The following is a 27,803-nucleotide window of genomic DNA, read 5'->3' as shown; positions in this document are numbered from 1 at the left end:
TTTTGCATGTCTGGGGTCTTGAGCCAGGCGGTAAACGTTTTTCTAGATAGTTTACACTAGCAATGTGATTTATAGCAAACACTTGATTTTTCCCCCGTGGGTGCTTATTAGTAAGGGAGGTCCATTATGCAGACACTGTATGACTATGTGACTGACCCCCCCCCACACACACACCCATAAAAACCCTGGGCAACGAGGCTCATTGACCACACTTTGCACTTGTCACACATCATTGCTGAAGGAGTATCTCATGTGATTCCTCTAGGAGGGGACTCTTAGAGGCTCCTGCCTGCCTTCCTCCAGGCTTTGTCCCATGTACCTTTTCCCTTGGAGATTTTACTCTATCCTTTTTGCTGCAATAAATGGCAACTAGGAATACAACAACTTCTGGATCCTCTGGGTCCTTTTAGGGACCATGAAGCATGAGGGTGCTCTTGGAGACTCTGGCACCTGGCCTGGTTGGCATTCAGGTGCAGATAACAGGAACTCCTCTAGCCGGTTTAAGTGAAGTCTTTATTATGTGTTCTGTGGCTTTCAAAATTGTTGGAATGGGTGTAAAAGTAAATGGGGCTTCTAAAAACAACTTCTAGTTCCAGGATTTCACTTCTGCTGGAATCAGAAACCCCCAAACCAAGAAGCTGCTTGTGATAAAACCCTGTGACCTTAGCTATGCCAGCAGGATGGGCACCTTGCGTCTTGACTTGCTCCCCTCTTAACCTCCGCTCTGAATCCAGACGTCTGAGTGACAGAACTTAACTCACACCTGCAACCGTAGCTGCTGGGGCATCTGGAAATGCAGAATTTCACTTGCATAGCGCTCAGCGCACAGAAGGCTTATGGCAGTCAACCCTGTGTCCAACAAGTCTGTCAGCACCGTTTTTCCTACAGTATTTGCTCACTTCATGTCTCTGTCCTGTTTTGGTCATTCTTGCAATATTTTAAACTTATTATTATGTTAATATATGTGATTCGTGATTATTCCTTGCTGAAAGCTCAGATGGCGGTTAGCATTTTTTCTTAGAAATATTTTTTGTTGTTGTTGTTTTATTTAAATTCAGTTAGCCAATAGGTAGTGCATCCTTAGTTTCAGATGTAGAATTCAGTAATTCATCAGTTGGGAAATAAAGTATTTTTAAATTAAGGCATGTTTGAAATATTTGTTATTTCTAAATAATTATAAACAAGGTTACTTATTTTAAATTTTTTATAAACAATGTTACAATTATGATCTTTCCTAGTAAATTTTCCTATACATTTTTGATTAAAAAAATTTTAAGGCATGTACATTATTTTTTAGACATAATGCTATGAACATGCAAGAGACTACAGTATAGTGTAAACCTAACTTGTACATGCATCTGGGAAATGAAAAAGTTCACTTGACTTGCCTTATAGTGGTATTTGCTGTTTTTGCAGTGGTCTGGAAACAAACCCACAACATCTCTGGGGTATGCCGGTATACACAAAGGAAGTCCTAAATGACTTCCTAATTCCTTAAAGAAACTTACGACTTTATAATTACTGGATCTTGGAACACTGCCGTAGTTTGTTACACAGCAATAGAAAGCAAATACGGGGTATTTATGATACCCTGTTGTAATGAAATCCCATTCTTTTACATATAACATGCACACATATAGAAAAACATCTACAAGCATGGAGGCTAAATGCTGACAGCAGATACATCACTGGGGGTGAGATAACAATTGGCATTTACTTATCACTTATGCTCTATGTTCGAAAAATTTTTAATGAGCATATATTGCTTTAACAATTAGATGGGAAAAATAAAGATCTGAAAAGGTGAGAAAGAAAATCATTACAAAGTATAGCCTAAAAAAAAAAAAGTATAGCCTAAGTACCTCAAAGTGTTGTAGCAAAGTGTTTTAAGTCTCTGATCTCTCTTCCTTATTTAGAATTAATAGGTCTGATGCCTTTAGCTGTGCTTAGTTTCAGAATTTTATTTTAAAGGGATTTCTATGGCACAATATAATGTCTGTGGTACTCTTAACTGAAAATCATTTATAATCAAATTCTAACAATTTTTATAATTAGCTTTCATTAAACCTTCCTAAAAATAGAAAAAGTCCACATTATATACCATTTTGAATTTATTTTCTTACATTTTCAAAATAATTTATTATAAAATGTTAGTTTCAAGGAAGATTTATGAGAAAGCATAAAGCAACTAGAATTCTTTACAGTAAAATCCAGGATAAGAATAATTTTTGCAGGATGAAAATTTATCAAAAGGTATAAGTCGATTATAAAAATATTTTGTCAATCTGATGAATTTAAGGGCACCTTAAAAGTTGTCTAGTTAAATTATTGCAGATTTGACATGCTTCTTGAAATCCAGTCTGTAAGTGTAAAGCCAATGATTTCTTCTTGCTAAAAGCTAAAAAATTTATCTGAAAAATCCATGAAACATTTTGATTTCTTCATAGAGTTTGATTTCTTCATAAAGATTCTTTAATAAGTTGAGCTAATCTCTGGAAGGCCTGAAATAGAAAAGAGATAAGAATTAATGAAATTAGGATGCTACTTAGGAAAAGTCTGTGATAATTTAAAAAATTCAAATGAAGAGTATTCATCTTCAGTTGGGATAAGGCAATGAAAAGTCAAATTTAACATCAGGTTTATCTGGGTGGGATGCCATCAATGTCCACTAATTTATATAGAGATAAGCATATCAGATTCCCAGGATTTTTGTTTGTTCTTACAGCCATCAAGATCATTATTTTCCAGAGCGCCTGGGTGGCTCAGTAGGTTAAAGCCTCTGCTTTCGGCTTGGGTCATGATCCCAGGGTCCTGGGATCGAGCCCCACATCGGGCTCTCTGCTCAGCAGGGAGTGTGCTTCCCCCTCTCTCTCTGCCTGTCTCTCTGCCTACTTGTGATCTTTGTCTGTCAAATAAATAAAATCTTTTAAAAAAAATCATTGTTTTCCATTTTCCCCGCAACACAAATTATTTTTTCATATAATCTCTCACCTGCATACGCATTCTATATCAACTTTATTCATATATAAAAGCAGAGATAACTTATGAAAAGCATATTTAATGATATGAGAAAACAAATAAATAGAGAACATGAAGAACCAATCCATCTGCAAGGGCAAGTAGACTCTTCTCAAGGTTAATGGCACTGTTCAATTTATGCTTCTTCTATTTAGACTCCCAGACATTCAGTCCTTAAGAACTCGTTTCTTTGCTTCTTATTTTGGCTAAACCCAGACTTGTAATTAAGTTAAGTATATTATTGTATTTGACTCTTGCTGATAAATTTTTCTTCATAGAAAGGGACTAATGGCTTTTATGAATGTGTGATGAATTTAGCTCAGACTAATTCCATGAAGGGAGGAAAGAAGTTTTCTTCATAACTTGTTAGTAATCTGCCAGCATGGTTCAGCAAGTCTGAAAACAGTTCATGAAGATGATGAAATTTAACTCCAACTTGGTCTCATGCCTTTGTCTATTTGCTGCCATTAAAGTGTGTCTTTTAATAGTAATTCATGAATTTTCAAGTGATACCTGTTTTTCAGAAACCCAAAAGGACATTAGATAATGTTGTAACTCACAAAAGGAACACATGCACCAAAAACCAGAATTGATATCTACTGTTACTCTGAAGAGAATATTGTACTCACCACATCCATCTCTTCTGGAGAAGCTGAAGAGAAGGATGCTCTAAAGTAAGGGCTAGGAGCTGAGCTATCGACGTAGAAAACATTTCCAGGAAGCATTAATATCTAGGAGAGTTTATGGAAAATAAGTGAATTACTAAAAGAATATATAGGTAGATCAAATCTCAGAGAGGTGAAAGACTTTTTACATTTAAAAACAATTTAAAAAATCACAAGAGAAATCATTTTATATAAAAAATCTGTATGTCCTACATTAAACAAAACTAAACAAAAGCACAGAATCTGGAAAAATGTTTATAATAAATATGGCAAATTCTCCCTCTTCTCCATCTAAAGAATATACAGAAACTGAGAAGAAAGACACAAAAATTCTAGCTTTGATGGGCAAAGGACAGCTTATAAAAGAAATAGAAATGGTAATAAACATGAATAAATGGTAAACCAACTAGGAAAGTAACATAAATTCAAATAATGAGAGACCATTTTTAAGTTATCGAATTTGGAAGTGGCTTTTAAGTGGGGACTTGGATGATAAGTAGGTGTTGGCAGGGCAAAAAATGGGTGAAGAGTATTTTAGGGAAAGGAGAGTGTAAAGGCCTTGAGATGGGAAGAAAACTGGTCCAGGTGAAGAACTGAAAGGAGGTAAGAATTTAAATACATAGAATGAATGACTAAAAATGTGACTAAGTATGTCAAGACTGAGTAGTGGGAACAACTGGTATTCTTGACGTGAGCACCGTGGCGCATGGCTCAGCAACTGCGAACTCCATTCTCTCTGTTTCCTGGTGCACAAATATATTCTGTTGTCCAGCTTCTTTCTTGTTATGTGTGGCCACATGATCGAATCCTAGCCCATGGATGTGAAGTGATGCATGCCACTTCTAGGCCTTGCCCAGCAAAATCATCCCCCGTGTGATCCATCACACTTTTTCCATTTTACAGCCATTGTGGAATCCATGCACTGAAGACTGAAGAGCAGCAAAAAGGAAAGAATCACCGTCTCTGAATCACTGGTTGGAGCAGAGGTGGCTGAAGGTCACATCTTGTAAAGTTTTATGTGAGTCAGAAATAAACATCAGGTGTGGTAGGTCTTTGAGATTATTATGTAGTACAATCACGCACTCCGAGAGCATTCACTGTTGTTATGTAGTGTCCATTTGCACACTGTCTACTAGAGTAAGGTGACTAGGGAGTGAAATGGTTTGGGGCATTCTGGGGAAGAGATTTCAAGGCAGAAGATAGGCTTCTGTCTTGATTAACAATCAAATGAAAATCATCATTTCTCTCAATATAGTGGAAAATTCTGGGGTGTATATTACAAGCAAGGAGATGTAAGAGAAGGTGGGAATAGTGAAAATCTCCTTGTAAGATGACCAGAATTGGGCTAAGGTTGCAGCTGTAAGGTTGAAGATTATTTAGAAAAAGTAAAGGTAAATGCAGCAGGATATATGGGATAGATGGAGAGCACCGAAAAAACGATGAGACAGTCTTGAGTTCTGTTTCCTTAGCACCTACCTCAGAGATACATACAAATAGCCACTTACCGAATAATCCCGATGATAATGGCACTGACAGAAAAGCAAAGAAAACATGGAACTGATTTATGATGCTAAAATGTATTTCTTTGAAATAAGTCAGTATTTACTGAGTACCTACTGTATAGAATTAGTAGGATTAGAACAATGAATAAAGCAGGAGTCCTGCCCTCAAGTAAGATGGTTAGAGAGGATGCATGACTTGAAGTCCAGGTAGTCAGCTCCCAGACCTGTCCCAGGTCTGACCTCTAGCCATAAATTTTCTAGCATCCACACTACCTCATCTCTTACGCAGTAGCACGGTCCTGCGCCAGTGTCAACACAATCTGTTTGCTTATACTTACTTTTCAAAACAAAAGGGATCCTAGAAACATATCTTAGTTTACATAAGACTGGCAAACATGACAAAAGCATTAATTCATGGAGAAATGATACTCTGTTAGGTCAATTGGACAGCTACATGGAAAAATATTTAGATTTTCCACATTAGTCAATGCCTCTGAATAACTAAGTATATTTAAGTACAAAAGGAGAGAAAGAAAAGCCTAGAAGAAATCCTTACAACCCAATTTTAAGTGAAAATAACAGGATACAAACTTTTCTGTGTAATTTTAACCATGGAAAATAACTGCACAGCCAAAATACTACATATAGACAAGCTCTTCAAGAAAATATACCACAAATGGTCACAAAATTGGGGTGGTGAAATAATGGGCTACTTAAACATTTTTCATTATACTGTCATGAATTTTCCAAGTTTGCTAGCATGCTTTACTTACTTAAATCAGAGGAAAAAACCCTCTGCTCTTAGCCACTAAACTAAGCAGTAGCTCAGATGAATGACTATATTTCCATTAATGTAGACCAGAAGAAGAATTATATACCTCAAAAATCTATTTTGATTTTAACAATGAGACAATATTAGAAATATAAGATATAGAAATATGAAGTAACATCTGATATTAAAATATTATGGGTTGGGATAGAAGGCAATGATAAATATCTCTCTTCATTTTTATTTTAAGTGAAAAATCACTTTAAAGAAAAAGCATAACCCCCCCCTTACTTCTTTCTTAATGGCTTTTTCTTCAATCAGTTGTTTTACATCAGAAATGCCCTTAATTTTAATCCATAAAAACATTCCAGCAGTAGGAACATTCCATTCTGCCAAACCTACAAAGCAAAAAAGAGAATAAATAAATGCTAAAACCACTTTAAATGATATAAAATATATCAATTAATGCATAATTGTAGTAACTGTCAACTAGTATGTCCAAAAATGTTCCTTTGGGGATAGCATTTTTAAAACATAGAATTTAATGAGTCCTGAAAATTGAAGTTCTGAGTTTATTTCAAAAATAAGAGACTAGGGGTGACTGGGTGGCTCAGTCAGTTAAGTGTCTGCTTTTAGCCCAGGTCGTGATCCCAGGGTCCAGGGATCAGTCCCACACCTGGCTCCCTGCTCATCGGGGAGTCTGATTCTTCCTCTCCCTCTACCCTGGCTTGTGTTCCCTCTCTAGATGTCTCTTTCTCCATCAAATAAATACACACGATTTTTTTTTTTTTTTTTTAAAAAGGAGACTGGGATGAAGGGAGAGAGGGAGACTCATGTATATAGTTCCAATTTAGTCAGTCTTAGGGTAGTGCAAAGGACTCTAAGGCCTTTGTCTACTTCCCTTAGTTAGAACCATACTGAAGCCAACTATAGCTCTTTCAATTATAGAAGATTCTTCGATTCCTTCTAGATTTTTCCAGTGCTTAAATAAATTCCGTCATTTATACAATAGTTTTGAAGTCTGATGGATTAAAGTTTTTATCAGAATGTAATTGACTATGAAAAGAAGTACTTAAAATGCAATCATTCCAGAAGTATTTATAGGCTTTCTCTTTCACTGAGTATTAGGATAGAGAAACCAAGAAGGAAGGACAATTATTTTAAAACTTGCTTTTGATTAGAACCTGTTCTTTTTTTTTTTTTTTTAAGATTTTATTTATTTGACATAGAGAGACAGGGAACACAACAGGGGTAGCATTAGGCAGAGGCAGAGTGAGAAGCAGGCTCCCCACTGAGCAGAGAGCCTGACACAGGGGTTCAATCCCAGGACCCTGGGATCATGACCTGAGCAGAAGGCAGATGCTTAACTGCCTAAGCCACCCAGATGCTCCTAGAACTTCATCTTTAATGCCATTGTACAAAGTGGTAGAATAGTACTCTTATTAAAAAGGTAATTCTCTATTTACCAGGAATTTATAGGGAATAAGATATGACAGAAATAAGGAACTGATTTTTTGTTTACTATTATTCACACCAAAAGCTTTTTTTAATGATATAATTAAAACCACATTGGGGTGCTTGGGTGGCTCAGTGGGTTAAGTCTCTACCTTTAGCCCGGGTCATGATCTCAGGGTCCTGGGATTGAGCCCCACATCAGGCTCTCTGCTCATCAGGAGGCCTGCTTCCCCTCTCTCTCTGGCTGCTGCTCTGCCTACTTGTGATCTCTCTCTCTGTCAAATAAATAAATAAAATCTTAAAAAAGTACATAATTCATTAATAGAAAATTAAATCTAAACCATCCTGCAATCAAATTAGCAATAAATACTATTAGACAGATAAATGACATGAACGATTTGAATGCAAATAATTTATAATGAGAGAACTGCCTTAGGTTATACTATTTTGGTTTTAATACAGTCTTAGAAAATTGTTTGACAATTCCTCTGCTGTTTGGGGGAAAATTTGAAGTAACTCTAAAACCTTTGAGTATAGCCATCATTTAGCTTTAAGTTATTGCTAGCTGATTTTTAGACTAAAAGTTCTTTTTCCCCCCCTTTAAGCCACAAATTCTTTGCAGCAGACAGGTAAAGTAGAGATAGGCAGAACAGTGACAGGGTTTGCAGACTATTACTTCTGAGATTGCTTATAGGGTGACAGTACTTGACAAGAATACTCCTGCACACTTGTTTCTCTTCTCCCAAGATTATTAACAATAACTATGCAGTGTTTACCCCCCACTCGTCAAAGTGCTTGTGTCTATCACAGGGCAGGATGGATATTCCACTCACCACTTAACCATTTGTTTGCAGCTGCCACTATTGCATCCTTCTGGTTCTTATAGAACTCAGCAACCCTAGAAGAAGGAAACAATGAAAAGCATGTGTTTAGTTCACTGACTGAAGACACCAGAAGGCTCTGGAGCTTAGTCTATAAGAATCTGTTTTCTATCATGATTAAAACATTGAATGCTTGAAAAATGAATAGAGCATGTTTATTTGACCTGTTTGGTGGCAAAATTTTTACCATTGCATTTTTTTCCTTCATTTTGGAATAATTCTAATGAAAATTAATACAGGGAAGCCAGTATCTATGTAAAATATGGAAGCTAACATGCAATACCTATCTACATGAGCCAGGAAACCCTCTTCTCCCCACTGGTGTAGAAGCTGTGAGATCAGAAGCTAAAAGAGATAAGACAATAACAAATGTTATAGTTTGGCCTCTAAATGTTTTTTTTTTTTTTGCTAAATATAAAAAGCAAATTGATTACCTGTAAACCACAAGAAAATATAACAGACTGAACCAAGATTTACACAGTGATTTATTATAAATGTTAATTAATAACAGTGACAATAAAATAATAAATATTTATGTAATACTTGCTATGGGCCAGAAACTACTATAATATATTAATACATTTTAATTTAATTTTTGTAATAACCTTATTAGGCTATTATTTCTATTTTACTGATGAGGAAACCAAGGTACAAGGGTTAAATGAACTTTCCCAAGGTCACAGAGTTAGTGAGAGACAGAACCTGGATTCAAGTCAGACTGTCTAGCTCCAGATCCATGCTATTAGTTGCCATACTATATCGCTTCTCTAAATTTGTTAAAAAATACATAGTAGATACGTGTTGTGTAACATTTTCAGTGATTTTTCTACATAAAATGGAAGTTCTAAATACTACAGATGGATAGTGAAGTTTTGTTGATAACAGGCACAAAAAATATGGGAAAAAAACCCTAAATTGATGAGACATGGGGACATCTTTATGCTACAAAGTAACAGTAGGTTAATTCAATTCTCATCTGCCTTTTTTTTTTTAAGAGTTTATTTATTTGACAGATGGAGATCACAGGTAGGCAGAGAGGCAGGCAGAGGGTGGGGGGGAAGCAGGCTCCCCACTGAGCAGAGAGCCCGATGCGGGCCTCCATCCCAGGACCCTGGGATCATGACCTGAGCCAAAGGCAGAGGCTTTAACCCCCTGAGCCACCCAGGTGCCCCATCTCATCTGCCTTTTAGAGTAAACATCTGTGGTATTTTATCTTCTAATACAGTCCATATCGGAACACAAGATTCTGTATCAGTGATTTCTCTCCCTGCCACCTTTACTCAGTCTTACTTGCTAACATCTATTTTCTATTCTGATTGCTTAAAAAAAAAAAAAGAAACCCAAACCCTCCTATTTCTGACATTGTCCTTACCTGTGTAAAAGTGCTGGGGTGCATGGTTGAGACTTGTGTGTGAAAAACAACTCTCTCTATCAAGGATTTTGGACCAGTTACAAACCCTATTCTCAACCTACACAAAAAGAGAAAAGGCACAAGACGAATTCTGTGTTAACAATTAATACATGTCACTTTACTGATTTCATTAGGAAGACAGTTGTGACCTGGGGACAAATGGGCCTAGACAATTAAAACATTCTAATAAAACTAGTTACTTGTTATTTAAAATCCAAATTTAAGTGTACATTTAAAATGGAATATAAGTCTGACCAACTATTTTGAAATGTGTTCTTTTATATATGAAACTCAAAACCTGACCAATCCCACTACAACTTTAGATTAACACCCAAATACCTGTGATTACTGCAGATGGATAAAGAAAGAAAAGGCATATATTAAAATTAATAACAAAACTGATATTTTAAAGTAAGTAGGAATACTAGCATCTTAAATGAGAAATATTTGGACTAAAAGACACTCAGGTATAGTCTATCTTTTTTAGATCTGGCCATAAATTAAGACACAAAGCCTTACCCAGAGGAGAGGACTTTTGAAAAGGAGTCTGTTCTGATGACACGCCCATCAACATCCATGGAAAGAAATGTTGGTGCCCGGGGCTTGAAATGGAAAAAATACATATTGTTTGTTTGAGAACTCTGTTAAGTGACTGTGTAATTATTTTGTGTAGGGAACGGAGAGGGTGTAGATTCTGATAGCAGTAACACAACCATCTTTTCTGTTACCTTAGTCTCAACCTTTAAAATGGAATAAGAAACCGAGATGCATGCTTTTTAGTAAGTACATGCTTAGCTTCGCCGCTTTTCTGCCAAAAACAAAGAAGAGTTTACTCATTTGCTTAAGATGTTATTAGTATGAATTTAGGGAAACCTCAAATAGGCCCTCTGAGGCTCAAAGGTTGAGATCCAGGATTAACAGATTTAGAGGAAGGATTCAAGAAAAACTCGTTTCGATTAGATCAAAATGAAGAGGGCCAGCAGCATTCAGGGTTCCTTCAAGAGACAATGATGATCCTTAGAACAGCTAGAAAGATAAAACAAGATGAGAAATGTAGTCAATCTGCAATATGGACTTGAGTATTTACTTCAAAAGTGGATGCACACAGCAAAAGAGGCCAGGTCATGTGGAGGGTAGGGAGTAGGTAGGTAGACGGGATAGTCGGCAAACTATACAGAAAAATCAAGGGTTTTTGTTCTTTTTCGGTAGATTTAAAGGGAGCACTGAATCCAAGCAGATGTTCTCTGCAGCCCTGAGAGCAAATAAAGACAATGTCTGATTTTGAAGATATCAGTGGGAGTCTGTGACACTACTGCTGTCTATTAGGAGACTGAGATCATGAAAAGTGGCATATATAGTGAAAAAGAACCTAAAAATCCATTATTCTGCAGGTAAGATCCAGGCCTTCGGTGACAGAGATGCTAAATACATGGCATTCTGCCGGTAACGCATTCCCCTGTGTCCTTAATGGACACTCTAGTTGAGCTCGACCATCTTTCTCCTTTAGATCCTTGTCAGACATCATTCCAGTCAGCCACTGCCAAGAGACTGTAGTTCCCAAAATGGAACCTACTTCACATCCCTGGTATGATGTTTAAAAAACCATGCACTAGGATCTGGAGTTTGAGAAGACCATCAGCCCTGACACTCTGTTTGCCCAAATGCATGGTATAGAGCACTAGCTACTATTTTAAAGGTAAGTCGTTTCTGGAAAGGGCAGTAATACCAGACATGACAAGTATTAATTCCATGATAAAACTGAAAGACTAAAGATTGGAGTGGTAGCAAATTATTAATAATTTTACTTAATTTCAATGTAAACATAGATTAGCTCCCACTTCAAAACCAGGCTAAAGTCAAGTCAATGTAATAACTTACATGTTTATCTTCTAATTGTGAAATAAATTCACATCATCACTTACCTTGCTGAACTGGAGAAAATAGTAAGGATCATCTTCTATGATGAGGAAATCATATTTTCTTGCAAGCTAAAAAAGGTTGAAGTAGTATATTTAATTCTTAAGAACAATCTAATCTGAAAATCACTTGGAATCATAATTCTTTGTATTCATTCATTCATTCATTCAATCACTCATTCACTCATTCAAGAAGCTACTGAGCGCCTTTTGTCCTAGACAATGAAGATAAAGAGATGAAGGAGGCACTCACTGAAGGCTCTTCTCACGGAACTTAAATTCAAGGTTCTGGGAAAGACAATATACATAAGCCAATGGACAATGAAGAGAAGAAATACTACACAGGAGGTTTTAGGGGCTAGGAAGGGTGATAAACAGGGTGATGTGTGTGTGTGTGTGTGTGTGTGTGTGTGTGTGAGAGAGAGAGAGAGAGAGAGAGAGAGAGAGAGATTGGGTAGCTGTTTCAGTCTGAATCATTGGGAAGCCCTTCCTGACAAGATAACACAAGAGCTCAGAAGGACAAAGTGGCCTTCAGCAAGAAGGACGATAAGATAAGAGATGACAGGGTCTGAGATTAGACTACCAAATCACATAGCTTTGTGGAGCAGATGAAGGAATTTGGTTTTATTTTAACTGCAAAGGGAATCCACTAGAGGATTGTAAACAGGACCACAACACTGTCTTTACCTTTATATTTGGGGGGAGGTGGGGAAGGATGTGACTGGCTGCTTGTGAAGAATGACTGGCTGGAGATGGAGAATGGAGTGAAGCCGGGGTCCAATGAGGAAACTATCCTCATAGCCCAGTGAAGGAAGGTGGTGGTTGGGAAGACCATGGTAGTAAGGGCAAAAAGAGAGAAACAGGTAGATTTGGATCCATTTGGTAGTGGAGTCCACAAGATGGATTAGATGTAGGGGGTGGTGGGGGGAGAGAAGAGAAAGAGAGGAATAAAGGGTCACTGTTCATAGTAGCACTATTTACAGAGATGGGGAATGTGAGGGGTTGGGATTGGAGATTGGGTGCGGCTGGACTAAATCGAGAGTTCTATTTGGTCATGGTAGGTTGGAAATGTCTATTAGACATTCATGGCAGATGCTGGAAACAGAAGCTGGATGGAGAAGTTGGATACAGAAGCCTGGAGTTCAGGGGAAAGGCATTCCTATTATTTAGAATGGAATTTATAGCCATAGAAATGGATGAGACTATCTGGGGGTAATATGTAAATAAGAGGAGAACGCAGGACAGAACTCTGGAGTATGTGAAAAATAAGACAATATTTTGACACACACAGACACACAAAAATGAGTGAAAGAAGCTATTTGAAATCTTCCTTTATGATTCTACTGCACATTCTATAAAGTTTAATATGGCTTTGGTACTTATATTAAAAAGCTATCAGTAGCAAAAGTTTAGGGAGCACAGTAAGGTACATAAAAGAGACTTTACTAAAGACAAATTTATTTTTCAAAGATTTTTGTACTGCTAGGTATGTGTTTGATATTTAAAAAAAAATGTTTGCTATGAAAAGTTTAGACATCATAGTCAGAATACCTAAAAGAGACTTGACAAAAGAGCATGCCTCTTATTTTTAAAAAATTTCTTTGTAACCTAAAATGCTAAGGAGTAGGAAAGAGAAGAGAGAGGAGGAAAATATAAAAATAAAATAATGAAAATCAAACTTGGGGTTTGATTACATAAACTCATAAAATTTAAACAGTAGGTCAAAAATGCTATTTCTTTTTAATGAAAGTATCAATTAAGGGAAAAGAAAAATCTCATAGTTAGCCAAGGATGGAGTAATTTCTTGTGTTCCAATTTATTAGGACCCTCAGGCATAGATGACTTCTTTTTATATTAAAAATTATCTTCCTTGTAATAATAAGAAACAAGAAATGAAGCTTGCACAGTACTCTTCTCAAAGGTCAAAAATAAATAGGGACATACCCATAGAACGTATTCTTTTAAAATACCTCATAGATTTCCTTCTTGCGTTTACTTGTTAATGAGTTTCCAGTAGGGTTGTTACCATTTGGGACAGTGTAAAGACATTTGGGGGTGTTTTTTTTAGGGTTCTTTGACTCCTCCGGTTTCCATTTGGAAAGTACTTCTTTGAGGGAGTCCGGAATCATCCCATATTCATCACTGGCAACATTAATGATTTTGCAGCCCAGTGGCTTCAGCTGTTGAGCACGAATAAAAAGAAAAGGCCAAGATTCAGACATGATTACAAAATGTGTCATTGGTTCTTCTAATAACCAAGGATGTTACCATTTATACCCTTTAATGTATAAACCTGCACTCATCTCTACACTCAAAGGCTTGAGGTGGTATAGTCTCATTTCATTGTTGCCCTGGGATAGATTCCATTATTGTTCAAAAATATCCCCCATCAGTTCCCATACTTCCTTGCTCGTATGTCAGGATTGGCCATATGTCTTGCTTTGGCCAGTAAACTGTAAGCTGAAGGGATGTGTGTTTCGTCCAAGCAGAAGTTTTAAAATCCAGCTTGTGGTTCTCTGTTCCCTTTTCCCTTTGCTCTAAGACCGGCAATGCTCCAGTCAGAGGTTGCTTCTATCAGCCTGGGGCTTGGTATGGAGATGACGTGGAAGAGAGCAGCAGCAGCGTTTTGGTAAATATGTAGAATGTGGGAGAAAGAAATTTTCTAGCCATAAGCCATGGAGACTGGAGTGGTTTGTTATAGTGATAACCTAGCCCCTGACTGAATTATCATTAGAATTATGATCAGAACTGGTTCCAAAAGAGATGTGTATTAACAATTTTTTTTTTTTGGACAACGTTAAACATAGAAAGCATCTTTTATGTTAATACCTAAAATAGTTACAAGCAGAGGTGATATTCAAAATATTTAACAGGTGATACAGCACAGGCACATCAGAAACAGTACCTGACTGGAAGAGAGTCTTGGGGGCCCCTGCATTAATTCCGTATCATGGGAAGTTCTGGGTGGTCTTAGGAGTGGGGCCAGGGAAGCCAGGGTGGTGATGGGCACAGAGGGGAACAGGGCAGCAGCTTACCAAGGTGTATGGAAGTATTTTGTATTTACCAAAGGCTAAGCCTGAAATCACAAGGAGTGGCCTTGCTTATAGACATAACTTTATAAAAATCTTGTGGAATCTTATTCTTAGATGAACATAAAGAAAAAAATGGAACTTTAGAAATAATAATTTGAGTGTGGTTCTCAGAAGAAAAATTTTTCAAAGGTAAGCACTCTTTTAGCAGTCAAATGTGGAAATATGTACTAAGTAGGAATAATCCATACAACTTTCTGACAAAGTTAAAAGTTCTTAGGCTGAGGAAACACATCTACCATGATTAAACAAAGTAATATTGGGCCATGAAATAAACACATGTTCCTTACTAGCAAATCTCCTCATAGCCTGGCACACAGTTTCTGTCTGGGTATGTGGAAACATCTGTGCGTGCATGCGTGATGTTGATGACACAGACACTGGTTTCAGGTTCATAGGCATTAAAGAGTTTAGTAAAGTAATTAGTATCAGATTGAAATTAGTATCCAATCAAGAAAAAGCAATTATTTTACTTTAGTTTTTTTTTTTGTGGCAAATAGATATGACAAAAATTTTGCTTTCTTCTTAAAAGATTTTATTTGAGAGAGAGCATGGGTTGGGGGGAGAGAGGGCGGGAGAAGCAGACTCCCTGCTGAGTGCTGAGCAGGGAGCCCCACACAGGGCTTGATCCCAGGATCCCAGGATCATGACCAAAGGCAGACGCTTAACCAACTGAGCCACTCAGGCACCCTTCAAATTTTGACATTTTTAAGTGTACAGTTCATGGCATTAATCACATTCACAATGTGTGCATACATCATCACTACTGATTTCCAAAACTTCTCTTCACCAAACAGAAACCCGTTAAGCAGTAACTCCCCATTCTCCCCTGTCTCTGGGCCCCGGTAACCTCTAACTTACTGACATCTCTGTGACTCTGCCTATTTTAGATATAAGAAACAAATACATGGAGTAATACGGTATTTGTTGTATTGTGTCTGGCTGCTTTCAGTTGGTGTAATGTTTTCAAAGTTCACCCATGTTGAAGTGTGTGTTAAAACTTTGTTCCTTTTCATGGCCGAATAATATTCCATCATATGTATATGCCACAGTTTGTTTATTCACTCACCTGTTGATGTACATTTGAGTTGCTCCTACCTTTTGGCTATTATGAATAATGCCGCAATGAACATTTGTGTACAATTATCTGTTTGAGCTCCAGTTCTCAGTTCTTTTTGGGTATATACTTGGAGTTGAACTAGTGAGTCAGATGGTAATTCTAAGTTTAATATTTTGAGGAACTGACAAACTGTTTTTCCACTGTGGATGTACCACTTTACATTTCCACCAGCAACACCAGATTCAGTAACACTTGTTATGTTGCATGAAAGAAGTAGCTGTACTAGTAGATTTAAGGCAGTATCTCACTGTGTTTTTGATTTGCAGTTCTCTAATGACTAATGATGACGTTGAGCATCTTTTCTGTGCTCACTAGCAACTTGAATATCTTCTTTGGAGACATGTCTATTCAAGACTTTTGTCCATTTTTAAAATAGGTTCTTATATTGTTGTTATTGTTATTGAGTTGTAGGAGGTCTTTATATATTCTGGATATTAAATCCTTATCAGATATATGACTTGCAAGTATTCTCTCCCATTCTGTAGGATGTCTTTTCACTTTCTTCATAATGTTCTTCATGGCACACAAGTTTTTAATTTTTGATGAAGTCCAATAGATCTATTTTTTGTTCTTTTTGCCTGTGTTTTTGGTGCCATATCTAAGAATTTAGTGCCATATTCAAGGTCAGGAAGATTTGCCTTTATGTTTTCCTCTAAGCTTTTATAGTTTTAGCTCTTACATTCAGGTCTTTGATCCATTTTGAGTTAAACTTTTATACGGTCCAAGGGTCTAATTTCTTTCTTTTGCATGTGAAAATCCAGTTGTCCCAGAACCTTATGTTGAAGAGATTACTTTTTCTGTACTGAATAGTTCTGGTACCCTTGTCGAAATAAAATGACCACGGATGTGTGGGTTTATTTCTGGACTCTCAATTCTATTCCACTGGTCTATATGTCTATCCTTGTACCAGTACCACACTGTTTTGATTAGTATAGCTTTGAAGCTGGCTTTGAAATTAGGAAGTGGGAGTCCTCCAACTTTGTTGTTCTTTTTCAAGATTGTTTTGGCTATTTGGATTCCTTCCAGTCCCATATGAATTTGACAACTGGCTTTTCTATTTCTGCAAAAAAGTCTACCGGAATTTGATAGGTATTGTTTTGAATCTGTAGTTTGCTTTGGTAGTATTGATATCTAAACAATAGTAAGTCTTCCAATTGATGGACAGGTGATGTTTTCCCATTTATTTGGGTCTTCTTCAATTTCTTTGAGCAGTGTTTTATGTTTTTAATGTACAACTCTTTTACCTCCTTCCTTAGATTTAATCTCAGATATTTTATTCTTTTGGCTGTTATTATAAATGGAATTGCTTTCTTAATTTCCTTTTCAGATTGTTCACTTGGAAAAGCATTTTTTTATAGTATCAATTTCATCTCTACTTAGGAGTTTTGAGAAAGTCTGCCTTTCATTAAGACTAGCTAATAGCTTTCTATATTAATTATTTAAGATAATATTAAACTTGACCAAAAAAAGAGAATCTGTGAAGTTAGAATCAGCAGAGCATAAAGGTCACCTCATTCACTCCCATACTTTAAGCTAGGTGTTAGATGACAACTGAGAGTAACTCTGGGCACCTGAAGTGATGGGTAGTGCTTTCCTTCCTTAGGGAGTCAGGAGTCAGGTAAAGGCTCATGGCTAGGAAGTTCTTATATTGAGTTGAAATAGCTTCCCTGTAGTTCTCACCCTTTGGTTCCAGGCCTATGAACCTAAGGACCTGCACAAATCAGTCCATGGCTACCCTAAAGTATTGTGCCCCAGAAAATCCTACTTGTCAGTGGTGTGTTCTCACTAGGGCATAGCAAAGCTGGATGACCAGCTTCCTCCTTCTGGACATTATAGTCCCATTAATTTAACACTGGAGTGGAAAGTCCTAATTACACCATATTGGCTTACAGTTATATTAAATTGACATATAACATGACTATACTTAGACGTATGGTAACAAAAGTAAAGAAAAAGTTAAGTTTTTTGTAAATGAAGTTGCATGTCACATGAAATATTAAGAAAGCTGGATGTTATTTCTCACAGCTTAATTTCAGCACCTACACTTTTAGATTTTATAAAAAGAAATGTATAAAGCAGAGGGTACATTTAACATATTTTGCAAACATCATTTAAGATTCTCCTATTTACAGATGGAAGGTACTATTTTCTTTTTCCATAGACAGAGAATTTTAAAGGTGTAATGTTTTTATTAAAAGAGAGCTGCATTTTATAAATATGTGTACTCACAGCTTGAAGTGTTCCTGAATAAACAGGTTCATTTAGGAGGACATTATCTCCAGGATTAATGATCATTTCAAACACCTAATAAAAGAAGCATAGGTTAGTTTGGATAGTATTGTTTCCATTCTTAGATCTCCTTTTCAGTTTGAGGATTCTAGGATTCTACAGTAGGAATTGGCAAATTTTCTGTGAAGTACCAGATGGTACATATTCTGGGGGCCATAGTATTTCCATTGCAACTATTTATCTCTGCCTCTAGAGTGAGAAGGCTGCCAAAGACAATATACAAACCAGTAGATGTGGCTGAGTTCCCATAAATCTCTATTTATAAAGTCAGATGAGGGCTGGATTTGGCTCTCAAGCCATAGTTTCCCAAACTCTGTTCTAGGGTAAGATAACTGGTTTGGATCCTAAAATTCATATCTTTCATACCTTCTTTGAAAATGCATTGAATATTTACTGTAAATCAAGCCTGTGTACGGTATGGAGACAAAATGACGAGCATAGCAACTTGGTTCTTATCCTCATGGAGCTACTCGTCCAATGGGAAAGCTAGACACTAACCAAATAATTACTCAATTAAGTGTATATTTTAAAACAATGACAAGTGCTGTTAAGTATAGATGCAGAGGTTTTAAGGGCTCATTGTAGGAGGGCTTGGGCATTTGGGGACTTTGGGGGATCCAGGAAGGCTTCCTTGAGAAGTGATGAGTTGGTATAGAGGATCACAATAGGTACATTTTGAGAAACTGAAAGAATTCAGTGGCTTGAAGAGGAAATGTAAAGAGGAGGGTGGAGTGAGATCAGACAGAAGTAGGCAGAGAAACACCAGGTAGACGTTTAAGCCGCATGAGGCGAGTAAGAATATCAGGTAGAGGCTGGGAAGGGGGAATCAGATTATCAGATATTCATGTTGGGAAGCTCATTCTGGCTTCATTATGAAAGAATGAAAGGTGAGTGGGAATGTATGTGGAAGGTCTAGGAAGCCTGAGGATTATCTGGGACCTTCCTGCTGCAATTTTGGGGAGAGATATGGGTATATAGCCTGACAGACAGTGATGATGGAACTAGAGAGGAGAACTGAGAAATATTTAGGAAATCCAAACCAACAGAACACAATTATGGATTACAGGGGAGTGATGAAGGGGAGGCATGAAGAATGACTCTTAGACTTCTGGCCACAGAGCTAGACAGATGGAGGGAATGATGCTGTTTACTGAAAAACAGAACCACAAACTCTCAGAGAGAGGAACAAGGTGAGGAGGGTGTTTTGGTTTGAGATGCCTTTAAAACATTCTGTCATGGCACCAGTTAGACAGATGGGACACATGGATTTGGAAGGAGCTTGGAAGTTACTAGCATAGGATCAAGCACATGGGTGTGAATGGAGACACCCAGGGAGAGTTCGTGGGTTCAGAGGAGAAGAGTTTTGAGGATGGAGCCTTGAGGAACTCTGATAAATGATGGATGTGCAGAGGAGAAGGACACTGCAAAGGCAGGGCAAACTGGGCCAATGAGGTATTCTGAGAACCAGAGAAGAGTGTTTCAGAAAGGATGGTAAGATCAATAATGTGAAAGCATATTTAGAAGTTAGATAAGATAGGCTCCACAAATCTTAAGAGATTTTGCAGACAATATGATCTAGACAATAGATACTTCTCTCCTAAATCAAAGGGGGGGTCCATTATAACGAAATCTTACATAATTGATGGCATCATCTTTTCTTTCCTTGTGGTGTGTCACAATCTTCAGTTCAAGCCTCTCCTTCCTATCATTTTAACAACTTGTATCTCATGACAAACAGTATGGGCATTATCAACTAAGATAGACATTCTGGCTTTTGTTTCCGATTTGGCCTATAATGTTCCCTTCACCTTTTCCTTATGAGCTTTTGGCATTTTATGACAAGCAGCATCCTCCTCTGAAACGTTTCTAAGTGATTCAGGCTTTAGAGGACATCCTAGGACCAAACAAATTACTTGGGTGGCATGTGTGTTGTCAATAAATGAAACGAAAATCTAATCACATATATTTTCCATGTCAATTGGGGAACATGAAAATGTCAAGTATTCTAAATGAAAAGAACGATTGTTTATTATCTGGTAGCACTGTTTAATAGAGGTAGACAGAGACACAGGTGCCTAACGTAACATCTATCTTAGAGAACAAAGTGGAAAGAATAGTAGACCAGATTCCCATGAAGGCCTCCGTAATAAGCATGTCTGTAAGTAAGTGAGTTATTGGTATTTCTGGCCACCTATGCTATCTTCCTTTGTTATGATTGATGTTATGACAGATAATGAAAAAATCGTCTTGGGCATCGTTCTGAGAGAAAAGTTCATAGTATACCTTCTTAAAAAAGAATTTAATTGAAAAGAACTTTTTTCATATTAATCTATAGAATCACAAATGTTTGTCTTCAAGCACTCAAACAATAGCTAATTCCCCCTTTTTCTCCAATTAAATACAAAAAGAGGGAGGAAAAATTATATTCTTATTACTTCAATACATTATTCTGTAAAAATAATTTAAAATTCACTAAAGCTAACTAGATTGCAGCTTTTACATTTTCCTAAAAAGAAAAACAAAGCTACTCTGGTTTAACATAAATAAGAGTCCTTTTTAGTCTAGATGTGAAGACTGAATATAGAGAATCTTTACCTGGGACTAATTATTGATGAAAAGGAAAAGAAAAAAGAAACAGAAGAGACTGAGAACCACTGATGCTGTCTTTCGTGAGAACTCCCCAGGGGTGGTTATACATCTGTGGGCTTGCTGGAACCCAGGAGAGAGGCAGATGGAATAAGAGAGAGAGAAAGGGAACTGGGGAGGTTGGGTGGGGTGTGGAGATAACAGAACCAACCTAGAGAGACGTCAGGGACAGACATAGACCTAGATCTACAAAAGCACATCCGAGGAGACCAGATGTAAGCAGTGGTGAGCACAGGTGTTGAACTAAGCAGGCAGCCAAAGGAATAACATTTCCTCTCAGGAGTATCAGGATACACCTTCTAAAAAAATTTTTAAAAATCCTAGTGAAACTTCATAACTACATACATCAAAATGTAACCTGAATCTCTGAGCCAGATGACATTAAGCAGTGCTCATTAAGCTTCTGGTAGGACTTGAGTACTTCCTTAATGGGAATCTTGTTTTAATGACTCATAGTTCTGGGACATTAACCACATGATCTACACTTCAGAAAAATCCGATTGGTGAATGTCTTTAAGTTCCCCTTAAAATTCTACGTAAAGACAAGATAGACTACCAGTAACTCATTAAACATGACCCTCTTATGTTTAGGTGAGAAATGACTATATTTATGAACATATTTAATTCTTAATGTGGGGTTCCTTTTCCTTTCAGTCTTACCTTGCAAAGACCATCTTGGCTGCCAGTTGTTATGCATATGTCCATCTCTCCTTGACTGGTTGGATATTTGATGGTGGGAGGATTATGTAATTTTACTTGTAACTGTTTTAGCCAGGACAACAGCTCTGGAATTCTAAAGCATAAAACGTACTTTCAAATTTATAGTATTAAAAAACATAATAATTATAGTCAAGAATTAAATGGTAGCTTTATGCCAGGAACTTTATTCATTCAATTTAAAAATCCTCAAATGCTTTTTGCCAATATTAATAACCCTATTTAAAAGACAAGGCAACAGACTTAGAGATTAAGAAATTCACATATAGTCAATCAGCTCAGATTAAATGAGCTGAGATATGAATCTACATCTGTCTTATTACAAAGCCTCTTCTCTTTCTTGTACACTAGAGTACTCACTGCAAAATCTATTCTTTGTTCTAGGAAAATTTCCCTAGGCTACCTAGAAGTTCAGTCTCAAGATCTTTGTATCATGGAAAGAAAGGCCTATTGTACAAATTACATATAATTCATATATAAATAATGTTTCAATATACTTTTCTTTCACAGAACAAAGAAGACTTTAATAAAGTATAATTTAATTTGTAGACACTCCATACATTACCCTTTATCATTGGAAGAAGATCAGCTAAGGAAAGTCATAAAGCATGTGTTTCAGCTTGCTTTTAAGAAATTAAAGACATCTGGGGGCACCCGGGTGGCTCAGTTCGTTAAGCATCTGCCTTCAGCTCAGGTCCTGATCCTGGGGTCCTGGGATCCAGCCCTGGTTGGGCTCTGCTCAGTGGGCAGCTGGCTTCTCCCTCTCCCTCTGCCCCTCTCCCCACTTGTTTTCTTTCTCTGTCTCTCCTTCTCTCTCTCAAATAAATAAAATCTTAGAAAATATTAAAGACATCTGAACAGAGGGCAAAGTTTTTGCATAAGGGGTCTGCAACTATTTTTTTTTAAAGATTTTATTTATTTATTTGACAGACAGAGATCACAAGTAGGCAGAGAGGCAGGCAGAGAGAGGTGGAGGCAGGCTCCCTGCGGAGCAGAGAGCCCGATGTGGGGCTCGATCTCAGGACCCTGGGATCATGACCTGAGCTGAAGGCAGAGGCTTAACCCACTGAGTCACCCAGGCGCCCGGGGTCTGCAACTATTAAGGGAACACAATAATTACAAAATTTCTCCCAGAACTGCTGCTTCCCGGATTGTCCTTTTCCTCCTTCCTCGTAACCTGCTTCTCTTCCCTTAGCTACCTCAATTTTTTTTTTCCAGTCTCAGCTCCAATGGTATTTCCTTTGACAAGCCTTCTCTGAGTCTCCCCATTATTTAAAGTCAAGCAGTCATTGAGGAGGAAGCATTTAATAAACCTGTTGCTCTTAATTAATCTTTGAAAACTCTGCCCCAAACCTTCCTACCTGTGGAATACCCAGTTAAAAATGACACGTTACTTTATCAGTGGGCATTAGGATGTTGCTCATGAAAATGAACCAACAAAATTATGTTCTCTTTTGATAACTACCCAGCACTTTGAGAATACTGAAGTGCTCTCTTCATCATCTCTTCATCAAATTGGATGGGCTTTCCATTTTTTATGGTGATAACAGCAGTCTTAAAAGGGAACGTGTTGGAGTTTGGTGATCCAGTAGCCAAGGAGATGACTGACTTCGGTGCCTTTATCAGTATCTCAGCTATAATACATACAGAAGAGAAGAGGAAACGCTTTCATTGAAGACTTTTATAAACAGAGGTAGCTCAATATATTGCATTATGATCAATGAAACTGTAAAGCTGAACAATTTCTACTTTAAGAAATTCTATTTTAAAATATTAGTCTAAAATAAACACGTAAAATTACTTTTTTCTGCACCTACCTCACTGGCGGAGGAACTAAAGAATGGAGATGTCCAACTAAGGCAGAGCAACGAGCAAGTTAAGCCAAGTTAAGCAGTGACAGAAAACCCTCCTCTCTTCCATTTAGCGCCCACCTGCGCGTTAGGCTTCAGGGCTTTCTCGTTGCTCTTAGGTTTCCCAGGCCCGCTCCACGCCGCGCGCATCTGCCTATTGTGCCTAACACCTACTCACCCCTGCAGGAAGAGGCTTTCTAGAGGGCACACCCTCTCTCTTCCAAGGAGGCGTCCTCCAACAGCCCGTGTCTCTAATGCTGCTCCGGCTACACCCGAGCAGAGATACCCGATTCCCCCGCCTTCTGTTCCAGCCCAGTTCTCAGGAACAAAGTGAGTCCCTGTTTCAGGGGCGCGGAAGGGCACCGCCGCGGGAGCCTCTGCGAGGCACCCCCCACCCCCGGAGGAGGGGCGCGGGCCCAGGACTCACTCGCGACTCGGATGGCAGAAGGCATTCTCGCTGCGCTCGTGGCGGTGAGGAACCGTGCGTAGTTCATGTCTCTGATACTAGCTGAAAACCAGAAAAACGAAATAGCCGCGTCCAGTAGTGCCTCCGAACTCTGGAACCGCCACTCGCTTGGACCCACCCCGCCGTCGAAACTCCTGGGCTGGAGGCTGCGCGCCGCGTGTAGGTCCCGAGCGGGCCCGGGGCGGCTGGCACACCGGCACGGGGCTCCGCAGACGCAGCGTCGCTCGCGCTCGCGGCCCGCACTTCGCACCCTCGGGCGGCCGCCTAGGCTGGGGGCGGTGCAGGGCCCGCCTCGCTGGGGGCCCGCCTCGCTGGGGGCCCGCCTCGCTGGGGGCCCGCCTCGCTGGGGGCCCGCCTCGCTGGGGGCCCGCCTCGCCCGCTCCCGCCCCGCGCCTCAGCCTATGACCGCCCGCCCTGCGCACCTCCCCACCGCGGGTCAGCGTCCACCGCGCAGGGCGAGCAGGGTGATGGCCGGCCGCGAGGCTTTTGCAGTCCAGGGCCAGAGCCTGAGTCCATTCAAAGCGTGCCCGACTCTTGACCTCGCAGGTGGGAGTCACCGCAAGAGAGGTCGGGTTGGCGTGGACGCCGGCCTGGGATCTCGCGGAAGGGCTAGTTGCCGGGGGCAGGGGGGAGGAGAGGGGCATGCCCCGGAAGTCTCCGAGCCTAGTCCTTGAGTGCCATCTGGTGGCTGCTTTCGTCTACTGCAGCAGGCTTCCTAAACTGCGTTTGGTCTGGTACGCACAATTCCGTGCAGCTTGTGGTTACCTGGAGTCCTCTGGCGAAGGAGCTGGTGCGTTTCACCCCATAAAACACTGTTGTGTTTCATACTGACCTTTCCTAAAGTACCTATAGCACTATCCCAGGAAGTCACCCAGGCGACCCAGATGATTTGCAACGATACTTTGTCCAAGATCTGAACATTTTAGAACGAGGAGGGGAGTGTTGAAACAAATTTTGGAAGAATCGCTCTGAGGGTCTCCTCAAATTTTACTGTGTTTCCTCCCCTTGGATTTTCTGACTATTCATTATGGACTTCAGTTAGATGTAGGACTTAGATTAATCTCTTGGGGTCACTAACACAGTTTTCCCTGTGAGCTCTCAATGGGAGAAGATTTTGAGACAGCCCCTCTCTTTTTTATTCCTAGGTGGATATATGGGAGAGTTACTTATTTTTAACAAATTCTAAACTGGCTTCATTCATTCAGTAAACATTTATTGAATACATTCTGGATGAGTTTTGACATATTGTCAGAGGGCTCCCTTCTAGACAGAAATAGATTAGTCCAGTAGTCACTTCTATCCTTATCATGGTCCTGGCAACAAAAGGTTGAGATAATGCAGTGGAATCTTTATGCTGGCAGCTAAATACCAGAAGGGTATTTCTGGTATTAGTAAATCCCATCTGATGGTTTACCAGCTGCGTGTCTTTGGACAAGTTACTTTTTTGTGCATGAGTTTTCTCACAGAGCTGTCAGCAGGATTAAACCAGAGACTCCATATTAAGCACATGGGCACAGCACCTGCACATTTGTAAAAGCACTTAATACATGTTAGCTCTTATTATGAGTGGTTACAATGTTTTTATATAAATACTCAGCCTCTAAAAATTTTTGGCTGGAGAAACTACTTGGCAACTCTTAAGGCAAGTTGTGTCCTTAGTTAATTCATGAATACCTTAAGGATCTTTTTGAGATTGTTTATTTTAAAAAGGCTTGCCCCTGAATGTTTCTAGAAATTAGCTGGAGGAGCTCTAAATACATCCAAATAAAGTATAGATCTGGGTTGCGTATGAAATGCAACTAGAAATATTGGTGTTACTGGAGACTGCAGCTTCTTTTTGGCTCCAATAAGTGTGGTTCCCTCAGATGCTTAACAGAAACCTGAACTTCCCTTTGGTAGTAGGAAAGGGTAAAAACAGTTTGGAGTTTTGGGCTAAGAAAACATTCAAGATGAATTTTTGCAACCACGTGCATGCACAGTTCTATGATTCTTATAGTATCTATTATATAGACCTTAATGGGGTGCCTGGGTGGCTCAGTGGGTTAAGCCTCTGCCTTTGGCTCAGGTCATGGTCTCCAGATCCTGGGATTGAGCCCCGCATGGGGCTCTCAGCTCAGCAGGGAGTCTGCTTCTCCCTCTCTCTCTGCCTGCTGCTCTGCCTACTTGTGATCTCTCTCTCTCTCTGTCAAATAAATAAATAAAATCTTTAAAAAGAACAGTGCAGAACTAGCCCCCCCCCCACCCCCATACTCTCCCCATTAGTAGAATACAGTTCCTGGAACCTGAACTAAAGAGATTTAAGGCCATTAAGTCATAAGATACAGGTTCTCAACCTTAAACACTTTGCTGATTTTTTTGAGGGGGAGGGTGCTGCCCTGGAGTTGGATAGGGGAGATGGCTGAGGGTGCTGATTGAAATAAGTGGGGTGATGATTAAGGCCAGGTACAAGGGCAGAGAACTGCCCTTTGAGGGAGGTATAAAGGGAACGTACAGGACTGTAGGATTATGTTCAGAAAACTCAAGGCAGAAAATGGTTACTGTGATGGGAAAGGGTCAGGCAAGAGTTAAGTTAAGTTAGGGGCTTACCTGACAATCAGAAGCTGGAAATAGATGCCAAAGAAATCAAACAGACCAGACTTTGAATTTGTCGGGAGTGACTGTAGAAGGAATTCTCCCGCGGGAGTGAGACGAAAGAGCAAGGTTCACATCTCAGTGCTGCCTTTTTAAAGTCTTGGCATAGGACTGCCTATGGATAGAATTAAAGGGCACAGTTCTTCTGGACCCAGTTATTCTCTAAACATTTACTGAGTGCTTGCTCTGTGCTAGGAACTGTAATAAATTTAAAAATATAAGACAAGTCTGGAAGAGCAAGTGTTTGCTGGTTGAGGGGTTAGCATTTTCATATAATTCAACATCCTTAACTGATATACAAGCTGCTAAGGAAAGCAGAGAGAAGGTAGTGGTTCTTTCCAATGGACACAAGTTTCCCATTGGGTTAGAAGTATAAGCTTCCTATTATGATCTGGGTCATGCTCATAGTCTAAAATCAAACAGGGTCACACATAGGCTAATTGTCATCTTTTACTACTTTCACTTAAAGGTTAAAGGTCATTATGGGAAGTCTTGTTCCTCACCTGACAGATTTAGCACAGAGCCTTTTCCATAATCTGTGAGAGAATCAAGTTTCAAAATACCAAATCTGTTCAAAGAAATGTTGCTGACGTTTCTAATTTGCATACTTTGGGGCTAGACTGTTGAGACAATTTTGGGTGATAAATAGAGATGGAAAATGCGTGTGTTTGGGGGCGCTGGTGTGGGAAAGTATATTATTATCTATTGTTGTGTGATGAGTTATCCCCAAACTTACCAGCTGTATTATTCTTCTGGGGTTTCCAGAACAAAATACCATAGGTTGAGTGGCTTAAACAACAGAACATTATTTTTTCACAGTTCTGGAGGCTGGAAGTCCAAGGTCAAGATGTCAGCAGGGTGTGTTTCTCCTCTCCCTCTGTCCTCACATGGCCTTTTCTTTGTGTGTGCCCATCCCTGGTGTTTATTGCTCCTCCTCCTCTTCTTCTTCTTTTTTTAAGATTTTATTTATTTCTTTGACAGATGGAGAGACAGTGAGAGAGGGAACACAACCAGGGGCAGTGAGAGAGGGAAAAGCAGGCTTCCCGCTGAATAGGGAGCCTGATGTGGGGCTCAATACCAGGACCCTGGGATCATGACCTGAACAGAAAGCAGATGGTTAATGACTAAGTCATCCAGGCACCCCAGTTTCTTCCTCTTCTTCTTTTTTTTTTTTTTAAGATTTTATTTATTTATTTATTTGACAGAGAGAGAGAGATCACAAGTAGGCAGAGAGGCAGGCAGAGAGAGGAGGAAGCAGTCTCACTGCTGAGTAGAGAGCCCGATGCGGGGCTCGATCCCAGGACCCTGAGATCATGACCTGAGCTGAAGGCAGAGGCTTAACCCACTGAGCCACCCAGGTGCCCCATCTTCCTCTTAT

General features: G+C 39.1%; 1 protein-coding gene across 1 annotated transcript; it reads right to left on the bottom strand.

Moving 5' to 3' along the window:
- Positions 1–2,175: 2,175 nt before the first annotated feature.
- On the bottom strand, positions 2,176–23,908 carry AADAT (aminoadipate aminotransferase). Its single transcript, XM_032855781.1, has 13 exons — positions 23,756–23,908; positions 22,944–23,112; positions 21,422–21,554; positions 18,056–18,130; positions 13,588–13,797; positions 11,624–11,689; positions 10,221–10,303; positions 9,663–9,759; positions 8,574–8,635; positions 8,243–8,307; positions 6,246–6,352; positions 3,648–3,749; positions 2,176–2,501 (listed from the first exon to the last, which is right to left on the bottom strand). Exons 1-13 carry the CDS (start codon positions 23,820–23,822, stop codon positions 2,460–2,462), a joined length of 1,278 nt encoding a protein of 425 aa, XP_032711672.1. The 5' UTR covers positions 23,823–23,908; the 3' UTR covers positions 2,176–2,459.
- Positions 23,909–27,803: the final 3,895 nt, after the last annotated feature.

The sequence above is a fragment of the Lontra canadensis genome, unplaced genomic scaffold (genome assembly GCF_010015895.1).
Source record: "Lontra canadensis isolate GAN:19392208 unplaced genomic scaffold, GSC_riverotter_1.0 scaffold10, whole genome shotgun sequence".
NCBI classification, from domain to species: domain Eukaryota; kingdom Metazoa; phylum Chordata; class Mammalia; order Carnivora; family Mustelidae; genus Lontra; species Lontra canadensis.
This window is presented reverse-complemented; position numbering and strand designations above follow the sequence as displayed.

Bases quoted from the DNA above. Each gene is read 5' to 3' on its own strand.
- AADAT (XM_032855781.1), bottom strand. From the start codon at position 23,822: ATGAACTACGCACGGTTCCTCACCGCCACGAGCGCAGCGAGAATGCCT. The intron at 13,798-18,055 runs GTGAGTACACAT...CGTGCTCAACAG, and splicing joins ATTCAGGAACACTTCAAGCT to CTGAAGCCACTGGGCTGCAA. The intron at 10,304-11,623 runs GTAAGTGATGAT...TTCCATTTCAAG, and splicing joins ATTTTCTCCAGTTCAGCAAG to CCCCGGGCACCAACATTTCT.